At 36.0% G+C, this 19444-nt stretch overlaps 1 protein-coding gene across 19 annotated transcripts in view; it reads left to right on the top strand.

Annotated features, from left to right (window-relative positions):
• Nucleotides 1–19444, top strand: part of LOC127864620 (zinc finger and SCAN domain-containing protein 10-like) — a 154560-nt gene that overhangs the window by 94640 nt on the left and 40476 nt on the right. The window contains exon 5 of one of the 19 annotated variants that reach the window (XM_052404465.1): nt 17473–18399. The exons of 12 other annotated variants lie outside the window; for them this stretch is intronic. In XM_052404465.1, the coding sequence (XP_052260425.1) occupies nt 17473–17648 (176 nt within the window). In that variant the 3' untranslated portion in view covers nt 17649–18399. Of the gene's footprint in view, nt 1–1641; nt 3216–3901; nt 5139–5768; nt 6167–7886; nt 8829–11122; nt 11700–14040; nt 14489–17472; nt 18400–19444 lie in introns of those variants that run through there. 6 more of the 19 variants (XM_052404456.1, XM_052404458.1, XM_052404457.1 and 3 more) reach the window with 6 other exon arrangements.

The raw sequence follows: 19444 nt of genomic DNA, 5'->3' as shown, positions 1-19444 counted from the left end.
CTCCCTTTATATAATTTCAAACTAAATTCTTGTCCAGAGCATAACTCTAAATCTACTGAAGGTATTTACTTGAAACTTCAAATATACACAGATGGAAAGTAGGAGAAATGCATTGACTAAAAACCATAACGCTATCTACCTTAGTTTATGAATTATCTCCCTTTATTTAATTTCAAAGTAAATTTTTGTCCGGAGCATAACTCTAAATCTACTGAAGGGATTTACTTGAAACTTAGAATGTAAACAGATGGCAAGTAGGAGAAGTGCAGTGACAAAGAACCATAACTCCATCTACCTTACTTTTTGAATTATTTCCCTCTATTTAAATTCAAAGTTAATTTTATTTTTGTCCGGAGCATAACTCTAAATCTACTTAAGGGATTTACTTGAAACTTGAAATATAAACAGATGGCAAGTAGGAAAAGTGCAGTGAACAAGAACCATAACTCTATCTACCTTAGTTTTTTAATTATCTCCCTTTATTTAATTTCAAAGTAAATTTTTGTCAGGAGCATAACTCTAAAGCTACTAAAAGGATTTACTTGAAACTTGAAATAAAAACAGATGGTAAGTCAGAGAAGTGCAGTTACTAAGAACCATAACTATATCTGCCTCAGTTTTTGTTTCAAAGTTAATTTTTGTCCGGCGCATAACTCTAAATCTACTGATGGGATTTACTTTAAACTAGAAATATAAACAGATGGGAAGTAGGAGAAGTGCAGGGGACATAACTCTTTCGGCCATAGTTTTTTAATTATCTCCCTTTTTTATTCTTTTTTTTTTAAATAGATATTTTATTTATTTATAATTTTAAATTATATTTAATTTAATTTCATAGTAAATATTTTAGCTTTTCAATTATTAATATCTTTCTTTATCTAATTTTACAATAATATTTTAATTTGAGCACTGAAGTATTCACTGTAAAATGAATAGATGAGTTTAAGGCAAAATACAGTAATTAAAAACAGTAACTTTATATAGTTTTTTTTAATCACATCCCTTTCATTTCCATATATGTTATTCTCTACAGCATAACTTCAACACTATATAACTAATCAATCCTTGAAATATAAATAGATGACACAGGTGCCATGTTTTACAAATTTTATTCTACTCTCTAAAATAAATGTCATACAAGCCAACACATTTTGGCAGGGATTTGGCACTACTGTGACAAGCTCTTGTTTAACTTGTATTTCAAAATCATGAGGGTATGGCTTAGATTGGCTGTCTGTTACTTTCATGGCTTTGATTGGCTGTCTGTTACTTTCATGGCTTTGATTGGCTGTCTGTTACTTTCTACTGAGAGCATGGCTCTGATTGGGTATCTGTGACATTCTACTGGTTGTCCACACGCATAAAATCATTATTTTTTGTTTGGATATTAATTTCTTTTATTTTCTGGTTTTACTGATTCAAAAGTGTAACTCAACGCGTCGTAAAATTACCAACCTAAATTTCTCTTTTTTCCAAATCATATACCCACGAAAAATTATGCTGAATAATATAATTTTACAGTATTTACTGAGTGCGATCCTGGATCAACTATGACACAGTCATCGCATAATATTTACATAAGTATTAACACGTAACAACATCCTGCGGTTGAAAGAAATTAATATTATACTTGATTTTCAGGCCCCGATGATAGACGTTGGGATTGCGACCTTTGTGGTAAGCAGTTCAAGTTCAACTCCCTGCTGGTACGTCACAGGCGGTCTCATACTGGAGAGAGACCCTACAAGTGCTCCGTCTGTGGACGGGCCTTCAGACAGGGACCCCATCTGAAGTATCACTTGATCACGTGTCACAACGTTGTACAGCATTTGGTGTGATAGCGATGTGTTGAAGTATCACTTGATCACGTGTCACAACGTTGTACAGCATCTGGTGTGATAGCAATTCGCTGAACTGATTTGTGGCGCATAGTGCTCAATTAACCATTTGCATGCTGGGAAATTTGTTGTCTGCTGAATTTCTAAAATTAGCATTTTCTTCAATTTTTTTCAAAGAATACTATGAGAATAGCAAACAGTTTGGATCCTGATGAGACGCCACATTCTGTGGCGTCTCATCTGAATCCAAACTGTTTGCAAAGGCCTTCAAACTTGGGTTTCAGCACTGAAAGGGTTGTAAGATATATTGTATTGATATTCATTGATATTCAGCTGCATGAAATTTGTGATTTTTAAAACACGTCTTCTTTCATGGACACGTAAATTTATGGATTTCTGATTTTGGGGGGAAAAATGTTGAATTTGCGTCGGTCATTTTCCGATGTGTTTGTGTTAAATTTGTTGAACCATCAATACACGAAATCATCAAAAATTATTGTCTCACAAATCATGATGATTCGGGTATTTCGCAAACATTTCAATACCTAAAGGCTTTGATACATTTGAGCCTTAGATTTCATAAGATTGATTTGCCCATTTCTATTTTTACAGGATAATTATAAATTTTTGGATTGTAGACACAATGAGTTTGTAAAAATGGGGGTGTTTTCAAAGATGAAATAGAAGTGCTTATTAATATTTATGACTTTTTATTATGCTCCCCCAAAATTTATTTTGGGGGGAGCATATAGTCGTCGCTTCGTCTGTCCGTCTGTCCATGTGTCCCTCCGTCCGTCCGTCCGTGCACAATTTTTGTCCGGGCTATTTTTCAGCAACTAATGAACGGAATTCAATGAAACTTTATGGGAAGCTTCACTACCAAGAGGAGATGTGCATATTATCAGCGGGTTCTGGTTGGATGATTTTTCACAGAGTTATGGCCCTTTGAAATTTTCCATTAACTGTACATATAGTGCAATTCTTGTCTAGGCTATTTCTCAGCAACTAATGACCGGAATTCAATAAAACTTTATGGGAAGCTTCACTACCAAGAAGAGATGTGCATATTATCAGCAGGTTTTGGTCGGATGATTTTTCACAGAGTTATAGCCCTTTGAAATTTTCTATAAAAAAATTCTTGTCCCCCCAACTACTGTGCCCTCAAGATGTTACCTTTTATCTGAATATATAGTGCAATATTGTGAAAAAAACAACCTTTGGGGAGCATCACCCGTCTCCGACAGTTTCTTGTTTTGTAAATGTTATACAGTACACATGAATCCAATATCAGTAATTATTATAATATATTAAATGCGTTGCCTACAATTGCAAAAAGCTACAGGTGTGAAACGAAATATATCTACATATGAAAGTGAATTGATGTTACAGTTGTTTGTACTCCCGACGCAACTGACCTCTGGGTCACGGACTCGTTAAAAAAACTGATAGTTCCATGACAAGAGGCATGGAAAAAACATTTTCCTGACTTAACAACAAAACAATTTACTTGACTTAACAACAAAACATTTGTCCTGACTTAACAACAAAACAAAGTCCTGACTTAACAACAAAACAATTTCCTTACTTAACAAAAAACAATTTTCCTGACTTATCAAAACAAATATAATTGTCAAGACTTAACAACAAAACAATTTCCTGACTTGGAAAAAATGCTCAAAATAATTCAATAACTCCTTGTTACAGCAAAAAAAAAAGCAAGTTTGTTTATGATGCTGAACTGAAAATGTATGTTATGATCGAATTATGTAGACAGTTTAATTTGATTTAGTGGAAGCTTACATCAAGTCGCCTTTTGGTTGGCATGGTTGAAAAGATTCAATACATGTAATGCCATTACCCCTTATTAAGGCCGAATAAATATTACCTAGTTAGTTGATGAGGCTGAATAAATAATTTAGACAATTTCAAGTTTGCAAAAAAACTTGATTGATAAACATGTTTGTTTAATTAACTATTATTCCAACGGTCCGACTCATAAGAGAATGAGCAATTTATGTGTACGGCTTAAAAATACTATTTAACTTCATTCAATTCCATTTCAGTGGAAACATACATTGGGTCGCCTTTTAAACTGCACGCCTGCGAGATATGTGGCCGACTGTTCCAGGCGAAGGCGTGGCTGAGGCGACACATGAAGTCTCACACCCGACAGAAGGAGTTTGAATGCGACATCTGTAAGAAGCAGTTCGCCCACAAAGACAGTTGGAAGCGGCACAGTCTTGTGCATTTGAGACTGTGACGAACTATGGACATTTATTTCTTTCAGTGCTGGAACGTGGCGTCTCATCAGGATCCAAACTGTTTGCTGTTCTGATAGCATTCTTTGAAAAAAATCAAAGAAAATGCTAATTTAAGAAAATCAGCAGACGACATTTTAGCAGACGGCAAATTTCCCAGCATGCAAAGGGTTATTTACACATACCATGTCCCATTGTGTAAAACCAACCAGCACAATTGATGACATGAAAAGCATACGTTTAGCTCCAAGAAGCGTTTTGTGAATGTGACTTTTGTTATAAGCAGTTGCCCACAAAGATGTAAATGGAAGCGTCGCAGTCTTGTGCATTTAAAACTGTAATTAACCTTTGAAACATGCTCAGAGTATTTAGAGCAGCCGAATGCTTAAGTTTATAAACTCAGACACAGTGATAACTGTTAACTTAGTTTAGCAACTCGGCAGCATCAGTATTTGTAATAGCCAAATAAAAACATACAGTCGAAAATGTTTAACCTTTAATACATGTATGACATAATTGTTCCTTTTTTGTTCAAAAACAAATGGAAACTAAAATTTAATTGATGAATAAAAAAGATATCAATTGGATATAGATACGCTTAATAGGACAAATCTTAAATTTAGTTATGCCGCCAACCTTCCAAGAATTGGGTGTAGATTGTTTGTTATTGTCCACGGGTCGGACTTTTTCCCGTCTGATGATGGACCATTTACTACTCAGTACTGCATGATATCTACTGAACTTTTTGTATCATATCTACTGAACTTTTTGTCATCGATCATGTTCTAAATATTTAGAAGAAAATTAAGATGACTTGTTTTCAGGGTAAATAGGTCAAAGGTCAAGGTAACATGTCTTGAAGCATGAAATTCGTGTCTGAACTTTGACCCGCAATCATCCATTATATATCTGCCATGTTGATTACTGAGAGTAAAAGAAAAAGCCTATCAAATTCAGATGTCAAGATCCAGGGGGCTGCTAATCTGAAAAAAAGGTTTCTCTATTGGCAATTTTGTTTCCACAGGATATCTAATGAACACTCGCTAAATCTTTGTAATTTATGATTTTATGGGGGGAAGTATATCATTAAAACAACGTGAAAAATGTATAACCCATATATTTGCATAGCTGAAAAGAGCGCGTACTTTTTTACTAAAAATACGTTTAGTGTCCTTAAACTTTTTGAAACTGGGCAGGTGTTTACAACATGCATAAGAACTTCTCATAACCAACCATTGAGGAAAGGTATTTAATAATATAATAAATAAGTGAAGAACCATCTAGATGTATAGTTAAAAAATAATAATGTAACAATATTTACTATATGGACAAAACCTAGAAAGTCGCGTATTCTTAATAGATAACTGACAAGTCCAAATTTTTGACGCTCTTAAATATTAAGCTACTTTTTATATGGGTAATATTTGGAGCATACTAAATACCCATATAAAAAGTATCTCTAAATTCTTTGCGCGTCTTATAAATGAGACTAATAACTGACGAAACCTTCAACTATTCTAATCTATTTGCTCAACCCATTATGTCATCAATTATTGTCGAAAAATCTATAGGTATACTTAATTAAGCAAATTATGAATAGATACTTCATAAGCAAAACCTAGATATCGCATATTCTTATTTGATTACTGCCAACATCGTGACTGTTTTTCAGGTGCCGATCTCTGTGCCCAACTCGGCTTCACTTGTCATGTGTGCCCGGTTTGTGAAAAGCGTTTCTATGCAAAGGCGTGGCTACACCGGCACATGCGCGTTCACACAGGGGAGAAACCATACCAATGTCACGTGTGTCACAAAAAGTTCTCGCTGAAAGAGAACCTGAAAAGACACGTGACTCTTCATTGATGACTTGGTAACAATATCAACGGTTCTCGCTAATTTAGGACCTGAAAAGACACGTGACTCTGCACGCATCATTTGCTCCAAATTTCATTCAATATTCTTGTTTGTTGAATAGAAGTTGTGTTAAGTGTATTTCATGTTAGTGTTAGGTTGTTGTAAGTTTGCAGCGTAACTTCATATTGTCGTAAGATATTAAATAAGACAGGTTAATGGACCGTTTTGTTATTTTATCTGTACACGACTTTTTCCTGCGTACTATTGTTGTGTGTTATGTTCAACAGTAATATCTGCTAGCGGAACTTGCAATGTTTGTTTTAGTTTGGAAGATCCGAAATCTTGGGCATTCGAAGATAACCTGAAACGAAAATTAAATGCCTCGTGTACTGAGAAAACTGGGCATAATGCATGTGCGTAAAGTGTCGTCCCACATTAGCCTGTGCAGTCCGCACAGGCTTATAGCGGACGACACTTTCCGCCTCAATTGAATTTTTGCTAAGAGGAGACTTCATTTTAACGAAAAATGTCATGAAAGCGGAAAAGTGTCCTCCCTGATTAGCCTGTATGGACTGCACAGGCTAATCTGGGATGAAACTTGACGCACTTGTTTTATGCCCAGTTTTCTCAGAACGCGACTCAAATGTGTATGTGTAATATGGTCACAAAAACCTTTAAGGTCGTATGTAGTTGCACTGAATAAAACTGTCCACGTAACATTGCACATGTGATTTGCTCGGAATGTCTTGTATTTGGAATGTTTTGTTGGCCAAAACGTGTTACAAAACGCTTTTGTTAAAGGAACTGCAACCCGCGATTGATGAACAAATAAAAAGTTTTAAAATACCGTGATTTTTTAAAATTATTAGTTTATATTGATTTAAATATCATGACTGGTATATTACATTACTTGAAAAATAGTTCATATTTTCAGTATTTTCGGTAATACAATTTCGCGCTTTGAAATCGAATGTACATCGCGAATATATGTGACATAACGATATACACACTATAAATAACGCAAGTAGATAAATTATATGCAATTCACTACGCATTCACTACGCATGCATAATTTGCATTCCTGGGTTTGCCACGTGACGATGATGATCAATCTACTTGCCTTATTTATAGTTCCTGGTAGACATACCTAGTAAAATTTATTATCGAATATACTGAAAATATAAAAACTCAACAACTTATTTTAAGTTATGTTATATAGAAGTTGTGATATTTTAATCAATATAAACTAATAATAATTGTAAAACAAATACGGTATTTTAGAACTTTTCTTTTTTAAGTCAATCGCGGTTGACAGTCCCCTTAAAAGTGAAAAAACGTGCAGGTCATTTTTTTCACAGTGAAACGTGCAGTTTCATTATATAAATTGTTCATAATTATCTTTACCATATTTGTTAGTTTTTTTTCTTCGCAGAACCTCGTGTTAGTTTATAAAAATCTGAAGAGATATTGTTACGTATGATTCTCATGTTTGGAATGTTTATTTTGTGAGGAATTTTCTTCAAATATTTGTTTCGATAAACAGAAAACTGAATGAATGTGCTTTTCGTTGTTCTAACTTACAATTATGAACCATTTCTATATACAACCTCTTCTTGGCTAAAAAACACGCTGTTCTATGTTTATTTTTAGTCGATTAGTTGGGGTTACTGTTCTATTCCGGAATTGTTTAAGGTCGCTGTGGCATAACATATATGGTGTCCGCCTAGCGACCTAGAGGTCACGGGTTTGATCCCCAGTGTCAGGACGTTCTTAAGATCTCCTCTGGATACACCTAGTACTGGTTCTACCGAACGGACGGACTTTAGATCGTTTCAATAAGCGTTAGGCTTTCAATGTAATCGAGCTGAAATAAGTTTAAATTTCATTATTCTGCCAATGTGTTGACCTCATGCGGTTCTCTGCTCTTCTTTTGCAGACGATGTGTTGAGCACAGTAACGATCCAGGCAAGCTTGTTCTGTCCGGTCTGCGGCAAACCGTTCTCCGCTAGGTCGTGGCTAGAACGTCACATCCGGACACACACCGGAGAAAAACCGTTCGAGTGTCACGTGTGTCACAAACGGTTCGCGCTTAAAATGAACCTGAAAAGACACAGCAGGATCCATATGACTGACAGTCTTTGAAAAACTCTATACCGACATTTCGTTATTCTAAATGTGCACGACTTGTTCATGTGTAACTATTGTGTGTGTTATGTTCAACTGTTATATCTGTCAGTGGAACTTGAAATGTGTGTTTTAGTTTGGAAGATCCGAAAGCTTAGGCATTCAAAGATAACCTGAAACGAAAACTAAATGTGTATGTGTTATAAACTGAAAATAACCTTTAAAGTCGTATGTAGTTGCACTTAAGGAAACTGGCCACGTTTACATTGCACATGTGATTTGCTCTTAATGTCTTGTATTTGGAATGTTTCGTTGGCCAAATTTTGTTACAAAACGCTTTAGTTAAACGTGAAAAAAGTGCATGTTATTTTTTTCACAGTCGAACATGCAGTTTCATTATATAAATTGTGCATTGTTATCGTTACCATGTTTGTTAGTTTTTTTTCTTTGAAGAACCTCATGCTAGTTTATAAATATCTAAGAGTTATTGTTACGTACGATTCTCAGGTTTGGAATGTTTATTTGTTAGGCATTTTCTGCAAATATTTGTTTCGATAAATAGAAAACTGAATGAATGTGCTTTTCGCTGTACTAACTTACAATGCTGAACCATTTCTATATACAACGTCTTATTGGCAAAGAAATCACGCTGTTCTATGTTAATTTTCAGCCGATGAGTTGAGGTCACTGTGATATATGTTCTATTCGGATTTTCCTAAGGTCGCAATTGCATAATAGATATGGTGTCCACCTGGGTCGCTGGTTTTATCCCCACCGTCAGAGCGTTCTTAAGATCTCTCCTGGATACACCAAGTACTGGTTCTACGCAGATGACGGACTTGAGAGCGTTTCAATGAGCGTTAACCTTTCAATATGATCGAGCTTAAATAAGTTTAAATTTAATAACTCCCTGATATGTTGACCTCGCGCTGATCTCTGCTCTTCATGTGCCGCCGATGTGTTGAACTCACGCTGTTCTCTGCTCTTCATTTGCAGCCGATGTATTGGGCGCAGTTACGATCCAGGTAAGCATGTTCTGTCCGGTCTGCGACAAATCGTTCTCCAGAAGGTCGTGGCTAGAACGTCACATCCGGACACACATGCTAATCTGGGACGACAGTTTACGCACATGCTAATCTGGGACGACAGTTTACGCACATGCATGAAGCCTGGTAAGGACTGCACATGCTAATCTGGGACGACAGTTTACGCACATGCATGAAGCCCGGTAAGGACTGCACATGCTAATCTGGGACGACAGTTTACGTACATGCATGAAGCCCGGTTTTGCTAATCTGGGACGACAGTTTACGCACATGCTAATCTGGGACGACAGTTTACGCACATGCATGAAGCCCGGTAAGGACTGCACATGCTAATCTGGGACGACAGTTTACGCACATGTAATCTGGGACGACAGTTTACGCACATGCATGAAGCCAATCTGGGACGACAGTTTACGCACATGCATGAAGCCAATCTGGGACGACAGTTTACGCACATGCATGAAGCCAATCTGGGACGACAGTTTACGCCCATGCTGGGACGACAGTTTACGCACATGCATGAAGCCCGGTTTTCTCAGAGCGGGGCCCAAACAAAACTACTCCATGACTTCAGCATCTTCCTTTTGAGTTTGAGTAGATGCAGTCTATAGATTGTGCTTACGTCATAATCTCACTGTCCTATATATGAGAACGCGAATCATATGACGAATGCTCAACAATAAAAACACTATTTAGAACGGTACAGTTAAAACAATAAACTGTATTTTTAGTCTTATGTATACGAATCGGTTGATGAACACATGCAAAGGCTGTCATTGGAACAAAATTTGACAGAATGCAAAAACAATCAAGAATTGGAAGGTGTATTCGATTCCGAAGTGAAGAAGTTTAGCAAGAACACGTGAAACATAAACACTTAATAAAAGGTAAATTTATAGGAGCTCATTTAAATTTACTTTTCAATAAGTTTTGATGTTTCACGTGTTTATTCGGGATTGAGTTAACAAATGTTTTGTAAAGCAGCCATTGTCATGCTGACATTACATGTTCAAATAGAACGAAATTCAAGTAGTCATGCTTTTAATTGTTCTTGTTGCAGTCTCTACTGTTGTGTTTATTGTTGGAGATGCGGTTTTTACTTCGAAACTCATTGAAGTGTGTATTGTTTAATTCGTAGTTTATTGTTTTAGCTGCGTTATGTACTTCTGAATTCGTTGCGGTGTTTATCGTTCTAGTTGCATTATTTGCTGTTGAAAGTTGGTAAGTAACAGGTTCTCTTTTAAAATAAATCAATTATAAATAAGACTTGTTTTGTATGTAAAAAAATAATTTCCCGTTCAGATAACTTAAAGCATCGTCTGTTTACGTAACAATATTTTCAAAAGTTTCGACACATATCTTTCTATTGGTCATCTACGCTACGAAAATTGTCTGTCAGTCTAAATATTTGCCCTCATTATGTAGCACCATAACGCCACATTGTTGTCCATTAAAGGGCATTAACCGCTTTCTACAATTACAAGAATAAACTACAACGAATTAATGAAAGTAAGGAGCACAGAAAACAAATGCATTTAATATTAAAAATGCCGACATGAGATCATTCTTTACCATTTATAAAAATGTTTATATGGATGCAAGTTAAGAGAACATAAAAAAGCGTATTTTATTTGATCGTTATATTCATCTGATTTGCTGCTTTATCATGTGAAATATCATGTTTCTGTCTCAATTATTCATTGTTTATTGTTTAACTTTGTTTAATGATATGACCGCTTTGTTGTTATTGATAAAAAACAATTTGTTTTATACGTTGAGTGTCATGTTCACAGGGCTTCATTTAACACTAACAACGGCGGTTCCATGCTATTCATTAAACCTATAAAATGAAAACACGAATAGCAGAATAAAGTCCGATTTGCTTTTGTATTTTATTAGATTAGATTAATCAACCGCACCATAAATATTAAAAATCCATTATTCCGTTTCAGATAACTTATTCTATGATTATTTTATTCATATTATTTTTATCATATTTCAGATTTTTCACCTTGGACGAGAAAGAAGTACTCATGCGAGCTATGTCTAAAATCATTCAAAGACCGAGTAAGCTTGGAAGTTCACGTTCGAATCCACACAGGGGAGCGACCGCACGTGTGTGGCGTGTGCAGCAAGGCTTTCTCGCAGAAAGGCTCTCTCAAACGACACTACTTGTTACATGTCAGGCCGGACTTCACTGTATGAAAGACTCGATAGTGTGCCAATAAGCCTTCGCCTATCGATGCAATCGAGCTTAAATCAAAAAGGTTTAAACTATCTTTATCAGGAACGATACTAGCGGCAGATATTGTGTGATTTCAATTCGAACTTTAATTCCGAAATGATACCATGGTATGCATAGGCGAAACTTGTGCGAGGTTCTTCAGGATATGCATTCAGAAATGAAGAAATTGTGTGAAATATTCAACATTTTACATGGAAATGATAATATTGTGCATCAAATGTGTGATTTACCTTTTTTAAATGAATCAGAAATTATACTATTAACAGAAATGTTAGGATTTTAGCGAAAAAGCTGAAATGCAATGTTACAATGTTTTAATAAAAACGGACATTGTTGTTATATCAATCAGAATTAATGTTAACTGATGAACTTTTATTATTTTGTTGAACAAAGCTTTCATGCAGGTCAAACGCTTCATTTTGAATTTTATATTGGACTTCAACATGTTGACCGGGAATAATGGCTAAAAATGTTGTACAGATTCCTCGGTTATTTTTATGCCCCGAAGGTGGGCATATAGTGATCGCATTTTCGCCCGTCTGCCTGTCAGTATGTCCGTCACACTTTGCGTTTAGGTTTCGAAAAATGCTCATAACTTCTATGTCGCTTCAGATGTAACCTTCATATTTGGTATGAATGTGGTATGAATGTGTATATTGACAAGGCCTTGCCATACGCACACAATTTTGACCCCTTTGACATTGACCTTGAACTAAGGGTCCGCGTTTAGGTTTCGAAATCTGCGTTTGGGTTTCGAAAAAGCGTTTTTCGGGGGCATATGTCATCATATGGTGACAGCTCTTTATGATCCATAATATTTTGTGTTTTTATATCTATGTTAAAATAGTTTAAATGGCTAAATTCGGTACCTGTATATTTCGTGAACTTATCATTAAAACCACATAAGCCGCGGGATTTGCTTCGGGCAGCGTCGGAAGCACGACGCAGCTCTCATGAGCTGCCCGAAGCCAATATCGCGTTCGCTTGTAAATGTTCGGATATCGTCGCGGGAAATTCACATGGAATACATTGCAGCACAATAAATAAAAACAAACATTATGTATCTCGTTAAATTTTGGTTGCCAGACCACATGTAGCGTTGAAATTTTGGCTATTGCATAAGGAGTTATGACTTTTTATACGCCCGTTTTTACAAACGGGACGTATTATAGTTTCACCCTTGGCGGTCGGGCGGCGTTCACAGCAGTGTCCGCTCTCTAATTCAAATAGTTTTCATCCGATCTTCACCAAAACTTGGTCAGAAGTTGTGTCTAGACAATATCTAGGTCAAGTTCGAATATGGGTCATGCCGGGTCAAAAACTATGTCACGGGGTCACTTAGTTCATTTCAAGGATTAAGCATTGTGTCCGCTCTCTAATTTAAGTAGTTTTCACCCGATCTTCACCAAATTTGGTCAGAAGTTGTGTCTAGATGATATGTAAATCAAGTTCAAATATGGGTTATGCCGGGTCAAAAACTAGGTCGCAAGGTTACTTAGTGCATTTCAAGCATTAAGCTTGGTGTCCGCTCTCTAATTGAAGTAGTTTTCATCTGATCTTCACCTAATTTTGTCAGAAGTTGTGTCTAGGTGATATGTAGGTCAAGTTCGATTATTGGTCATGCCGGGTCAAAAACGAGGTCACGAGGTCACATAGTGCATTTCAAGCATTAAGCATGGTGTCCGCTCTCTAATTGAAGTAGTTTTCATCTGATCTTCACCAAATTTAGTCAGATGTGACATCTAAATTATATCTAGGTCAAGTTCAAATATGGGTCATGCCGGGTCAATAACTAGGTCTCGAGGTCACTTAGTGCATTTCAAGCATTGAGCATGGTGTCCAAAACCTTCGAACGGGCGTATCTTGTGACAGTTTGGCAGTCTTGTTATGAGTTTACTTTATTTTACGAGTATTTACTTTATTTTTGAGTATTAATGTGACTTTAAGATTAAGTCGAGGATTGAAATACGACGAATGCTTAATGTGGATTAAATGGCACTGAGTTCCTTCTGATTTTTACCCACGTGTTATAGCAATGCGTTTATTTAAACCAATATACCAATTTCACTTTTAACAAAAATAGAGAGTTAAATTGCGCCTGCTTATGGTAATGGTTGTTTTCTCTGCCTTTATTGGTAAAATTTTCTTGAAGAGCTATGGGTGTAATTGAATAACAACGTTTCGGGTAAAATTGGCCATTGAACAGGATGCAGATTGTCATTTTGTGAATAAACGGAAACGAAATATGTGTGGTGGTATACCATGTAGTCATAAGACATCCCAGTCGTATCATTGAAGTGGCAATTGTCTCATTATTGACGTGCCCTTTGTCTCAATAGTTACTTTTTAGCAAGATGGTCATTTATGTTCTTAACCTTTTCAGCGCTGGAACCGAATTTGAAAGGTCTTTGCAAACAGTTTGGATCCAGATGAGACGCCACACAACGTGAATCATCAGGATTCAAACTGTTTGCCATTCTGATAGTATTCTTTGAAAAGAAAATCGAAGAAAATGCTAATTTTAGAAATTCAGCAAACGACATTTAAGCAGACGACAAATTTCCCAGCATGCAAAGGGTTAAATTATGGAGGTGTTTGCCTATGTGCCTGCAGAAGTTTCAAACACAAATGGCACATTTGACGTTGTCTATAACTCTTTAACATTGTATTTTCAGATTATGACATCGAACTTGCAAGTTCAGGAAAACGTACGAAGAAGGCGCAATGTCCGACGTGCTCCAAATGGTTTCACGGTCCAGCGCATCTGAAAATCCACATGAGGGTCCATACGGGAGAGAAACCATTCTTGTGTAACGTTTGCGGAAAAAAGTTCAACCAAAAGGGGCACCTTAGGGGACATATGACCATCCATTACAAATGGTCTTAACTTTCCTCACAATAAGATTCAAACAAAAATGTCGTAAAGCAGATAGGAAAGCTTGGACTTAATGCTTTTTTGGTACAGCTCGTGTAAATTTATAGCCATGGATATTGAATAAAATGTGCAGAACAATTACTGAAAATACAAAAAAATGGTAGTTCTGAATCCTTTGTGTTTTGAATTGTGTTCTAACATTCGGCTTGAACTACTTCGATTTCAACTATTAAAGGGACTCGTACATACTCTGTTGTTGTTCTTTCTGTGTCAACAAATGCATATTGCTTAATTTTAATCACGGAACTATAAAGCTCTATTACAACGACAAGAACAACGGACCTATAGAGCTGTATTACAACGACAAGAACATACTTTAAGAAACAATAAAATAGAACACATTTTCTTCCAAATGCTGTTCGAAGCAGTGTCATTTTGATATACATCTATTGCCAGAACCACTCGGCTAACCGAAATATTTCATAGCTTAAGCCATTGTATAATTGAAACAAGTGCTGAAATGAAACTGAACAATAACAAATTGGTAAATCGTGACGTGGTTTTAACGCTTTATATTTCTGCAGCCCTCAAGGAGTGGGAGGCGTTAAGCATGGCGCTTGTTCGTACGTGCATAAGTCCCGTTGCTGGTGTTTTGAACTCCTCATTTACTTTTGATCGCTCTCAAAATATCACAGTTTAATGCCCTTAGTGTGTACAGGATTGTTACGAGAGAAATTTGGGCTGATACGAGATTTTTTCCGATTTATGGCCCTTCGTTTTTAAACTATATAATATAGTCCCAAATGTAGTTTTTAACTCTTATTTAAATACTGATTGAATTTCGCTCAATATTTCACAGTTGAATTAACGTAATGCTAAGATGATCGTAAAGAAGGGAATGACTGCAACATGTTTTGGCAGAATTATGGTATCTTGTCTGTTTGTCACTATATTATATATTGGATTCGTCTGGGTCCAAATATGTGGTTGGGGATCATCAGTGTATGTAACACGTTTCCAGAATCAATTTAAAACGATGATTATTCATAAAAGAAGCAGTATTTGGAGTATGTGCTTACTTCAAAATTGGTTTTGGACAGAATGACTTATATCTTTCTTTTATTTTTAGCTCACCTGAGCTCAATGTGCAAATGGTGAGCTTCTGTGATCACCATTTATCCGTCGTCAACATTTGCCTTTTTAAACGCTCTAAAGGCCACGTGTATTGTCCGATCTTCATGAAATATGGTCAGACTATTTGTCCCAATGATATCTTGGTGCACAGGTTGAGTTCGAAACTTGGTCACGTGAGTTCAAAAACTAGGTCACCAGGTCAAATTCAACAAAAAGCTTGTTAACAATCTATAAGTCTGATTTATGGTCCATTGTTCATGAAACTTTGTCCTAACATTTTTCTCAATGATACCTAAGCTGAGTTCGACAATCGTTCCGGTTCGTTGGATAACATGGCGCCAGGGGGGCAGCGCAGTTTTGCTTAAGTGGCTATAGTAAAACCAGTTGAAGTCAAATTTATTGTCGAATCGTCATTAACCTTTGCCTTACCATTTGTCTCAATGATATCCAGCTCTATTCTTCAATGAACCTTGTTTGATGAAAAACATGGTCGCCAGGTGGCGGGGCAGTATTGCTTGAATGGCTATAGTTAAACCTTGTTTACACTCCATACGTGACATGTATTGTCCAATCCTCATGAACCTTTGTCATACCATTTGGCACAATCATATCGCAGCTGAATTCGACAATTGTCTCGGTTTGTTGAAAAGGAGTGCCGATAGGGAGCGGTGCAGTTTTGCTTAAATGGCTAAAGTATTAAAAACCTTGTTAATACTCTATACGTCACACTTATAGTCCAATCTTTATGAATCTTGGTCAGAACATTTGTTATAATGATATCTTTGATGATTTATAAAATGAGCATATTGGTAATAAAAAAATAACAACACGAATATCTAAATATATTGCATTACTCAAATTATTGCCATTATTTTATATCAAAATCACATAGTGATAAAACCAGTAAAGCAATAGGGAATTTTACATATGAATCTTACTTAACCTTTCATACACCTTTTCTATCCTCAATCAAACTCATCTATACCTGTTCTTGCATAGTTGCAGTACAATAGTATTGATTGATGCCTTCTTAAATGACCAGGTGATGATTGTGTAACAGGCTAACATCTTAATATACAAAGAATAGGCCCCAATTAACTGGGGACTCACATGGAAGACCTTTGATGTCAGAGGGACACAAATGACAAGATGAATTACAGATGGAAAAAACATATGCATATAGTTTATTGATGAGAACATATGAAGTTATTCAGTAGGTTGTGCGTGATTATCAAAGATATGTGATAAACGGGTTTATTTTATTGGTGTTAAAACAATTGTAAGCTTGTAATACCGTACACATCCTAAGATGCTGAGAAGCTTACCTCGTGCTCTCAAAACCGGACTTCAATTTTTTGAAAAAAAAGGACTGTCATTTTCTTTTGCTGGTGCTCATTATTAAATTACTTTTATAGAAATTATATATAGTTTTGTCGCTATAGATAACACATGTCTAAAAGAAAAACATAAACACACACACACTCATACACACAAAACTACTAATTAAGCATATATGTATATATATCTGCCGAAACAACCAACCCTTTATTTTCACAAAACAACGTTAACAACCCTTGCTTGACGTTAATACTTCTCAGTTGAGAGACCAGGGCCACCGTGGTCCTCTTGTTCAAATCAGTGACGAAAAGATGAAAAATTGTTGTTTCAACAATCTGTGAACAAAGCCCTTTAAATGTAATGAAAAGAAAAAAACATCAGCTATACACCTGTTAAATCATGTTTTTATGTGTTTGTTGAGGGTAATGGAGCATTACTTATAAAGAACTTCGAACAATGAATTTTGTGTAAATTCGTGCCACTAATGCTTCAATTGATGCCGCTTAAAACACTTGTTATTAAATGATATGTATATACGTAGTTTGGTGACATGCATTGTTTTAAGAGGTAACATGGTTTGTACATTTTACATAAGCTGTAATAATTCAGTGCTTTCCAAAGGCCATTTATGGTCCCTTGCCGGGGCGCTTGAATTTCGAAATCATAGGCCCCGGGGCGCTTGGGATTATCAGTGTTTTGTTTTATGAAGGGTTTACTCTTTATTGTTAACACATCAATTTATATTCTGTTTCATGAACAGGTGGCCCCATACACACGTGCCGACTCTGCAACAAGCGGTTTCCTAGCAACGCTCATCTCACGATTCACACGCGGATTCACACAGGCGAGCGTCCGTATTGTTGTCCTATTTGCGGGAAGCGTTTCATACAGAAGGGACATCTTGTGAAGCACATGCGTTCACACGATAAGATGTGAACTGAAAAAATGTCACACGTTCCCTTGTAAAGCATCTGCGTTCAAAGTCTAAGATGTGAACAGAAAATTGGCAACTTTCAGCTCTGCGTTCTTATTATAAGATGTAAATTAAAAAATGGCGACCATTCAGCTCTGCGGTCACATGATAATATGCGAACTTAAAAATGGCCATATTCACTGTTCAACTGATGGGCCAGTAGTTATATCACGGCAGTTCGCCGAGCGATTTTTTGTTGGCTACCTTTATCATAAATTGACATTTGCTTTTCATTCAAAAAGGATGTTTCGTAAGGTTTCCATCGGTCACAAGATCAGATCAACTAATGAATAAGGAAAAAAACACTATTGGAGCATTGAAAATCATTTAAATTCCACAAGTTGTGATACAAATGTTATTTGTTGAATAACTTAAGAATTAAGTTCCGTCATCTGCTTATTTTGCTTTGTACATTTTAGTTGTTTAAAGCTTCGCGGTTTGCGCAAACGATTTATGGATTTTACGTTTTTGGTCTTTTTTAACCCATTTATGCCTAGTGGACTCTCCCATCCCTCTAAATTGGATCAATTTATTTCCAAAATAAGGGATGTCTAGTATATTTATTTCTATATTTATAATATTTTTTACAGAAATTCCTTTAAGCAAACAGCGGAGACCCTGATGAGACGCCGCATCATGCGGCGTCTCATCCGGGTCTACGCTATTTGCCAAGGCCTTTTCTCTAGACGCTAGGCATAAATGGGTTAAGCATCTCTGGTCATTGACACCGTTGGTGATACTTCTTTGATTTTCATGCCGTGTCGACGTAAGTGAATGGTTTGCTTCATTCACGAGTTCGCTTATTTGATTCGCTGCATACAAGTGCAAATATACTGTAGCGACAATAACTTTGTATCAAATGTCAGAGGCGATTAATCAATTTGGGAAAGATTTAAGCAATGCTCTTAGAGAATTAAGATATCGTTTGCCTTTTGTAGTGTTTCGTGTTTTATTTAGAGCTATTTAATGTCTTCACATTACTGTCAATGAGTGGCACAGTCATGCGTTTTTTTCAACGATTAAAGATAACAATAACAAACTCCTGTTCAAATATGTGTTATTGATACGCGTGTTTTGTTTCCATATTGAATGTGTCAAAAGGAAATTACTTTAAAATTGTATGCATTAAAGACGATGTACATATGTTTAAGTCTTAAAAAACTGTTTGTTCTGATATGTTAAGTCAAGGTCATACTTTAAATCATGATTGTTTGTTCAAACTGAACACGCTAGTTCTGATATGTTCTGTTAAATTAAGGTCATACCTTATATCACGATTGTTTGTTCAAAGTGAACACGCTAGTTCTGATATGTTCTGTTAAGTATAATGCATACTTTATATCACGATTGTTTGTTCAACGGAACACGCTTGTTCTGATATGTTCTGTTAAATATAGGACTTACTTTATATCATGATTGTTTGTTCAAATTGAACACGCTAGTTATGATATGTTCATTAAATAAAGGACATACTTTAAATCATGATTGTTTGTTCAACTGAACACGCTAGTTCTGATATGTTCTGTTAAATATAGGGCATACTTTAAATCACGATTGTTTGTTCAACGGAACACGCTTGTTCTGATATGTTCTGTTAAATAATGGACTTATTTTATATCACGATTGTTTGTTCCAACTGAATACGCTAGTTCTGTACATGTTCTGTTAAATAAAGGACATACTTTATATCACGATTGTTTGTTAAAATTAAACACGCTAGTTCTAATATGTTCTGTTAAATAAAGGACATGCTTTATAT

Source organism: Dreissena polymorpha, chromosome 1 (assembly GCF_020536995.1).
Source record: "Dreissena polymorpha isolate Duluth1 chromosome 1, UMN_Dpol_1.0, whole genome shotgun sequence".
NCBI lineage: Eukaryota > Metazoa > Mollusca > Bivalvia > Myida > Dreissenidae > Dreissena > Dreissena polymorpha.
This window is presented reverse-complemented; position numbering and strand designations above follow the sequence as displayed.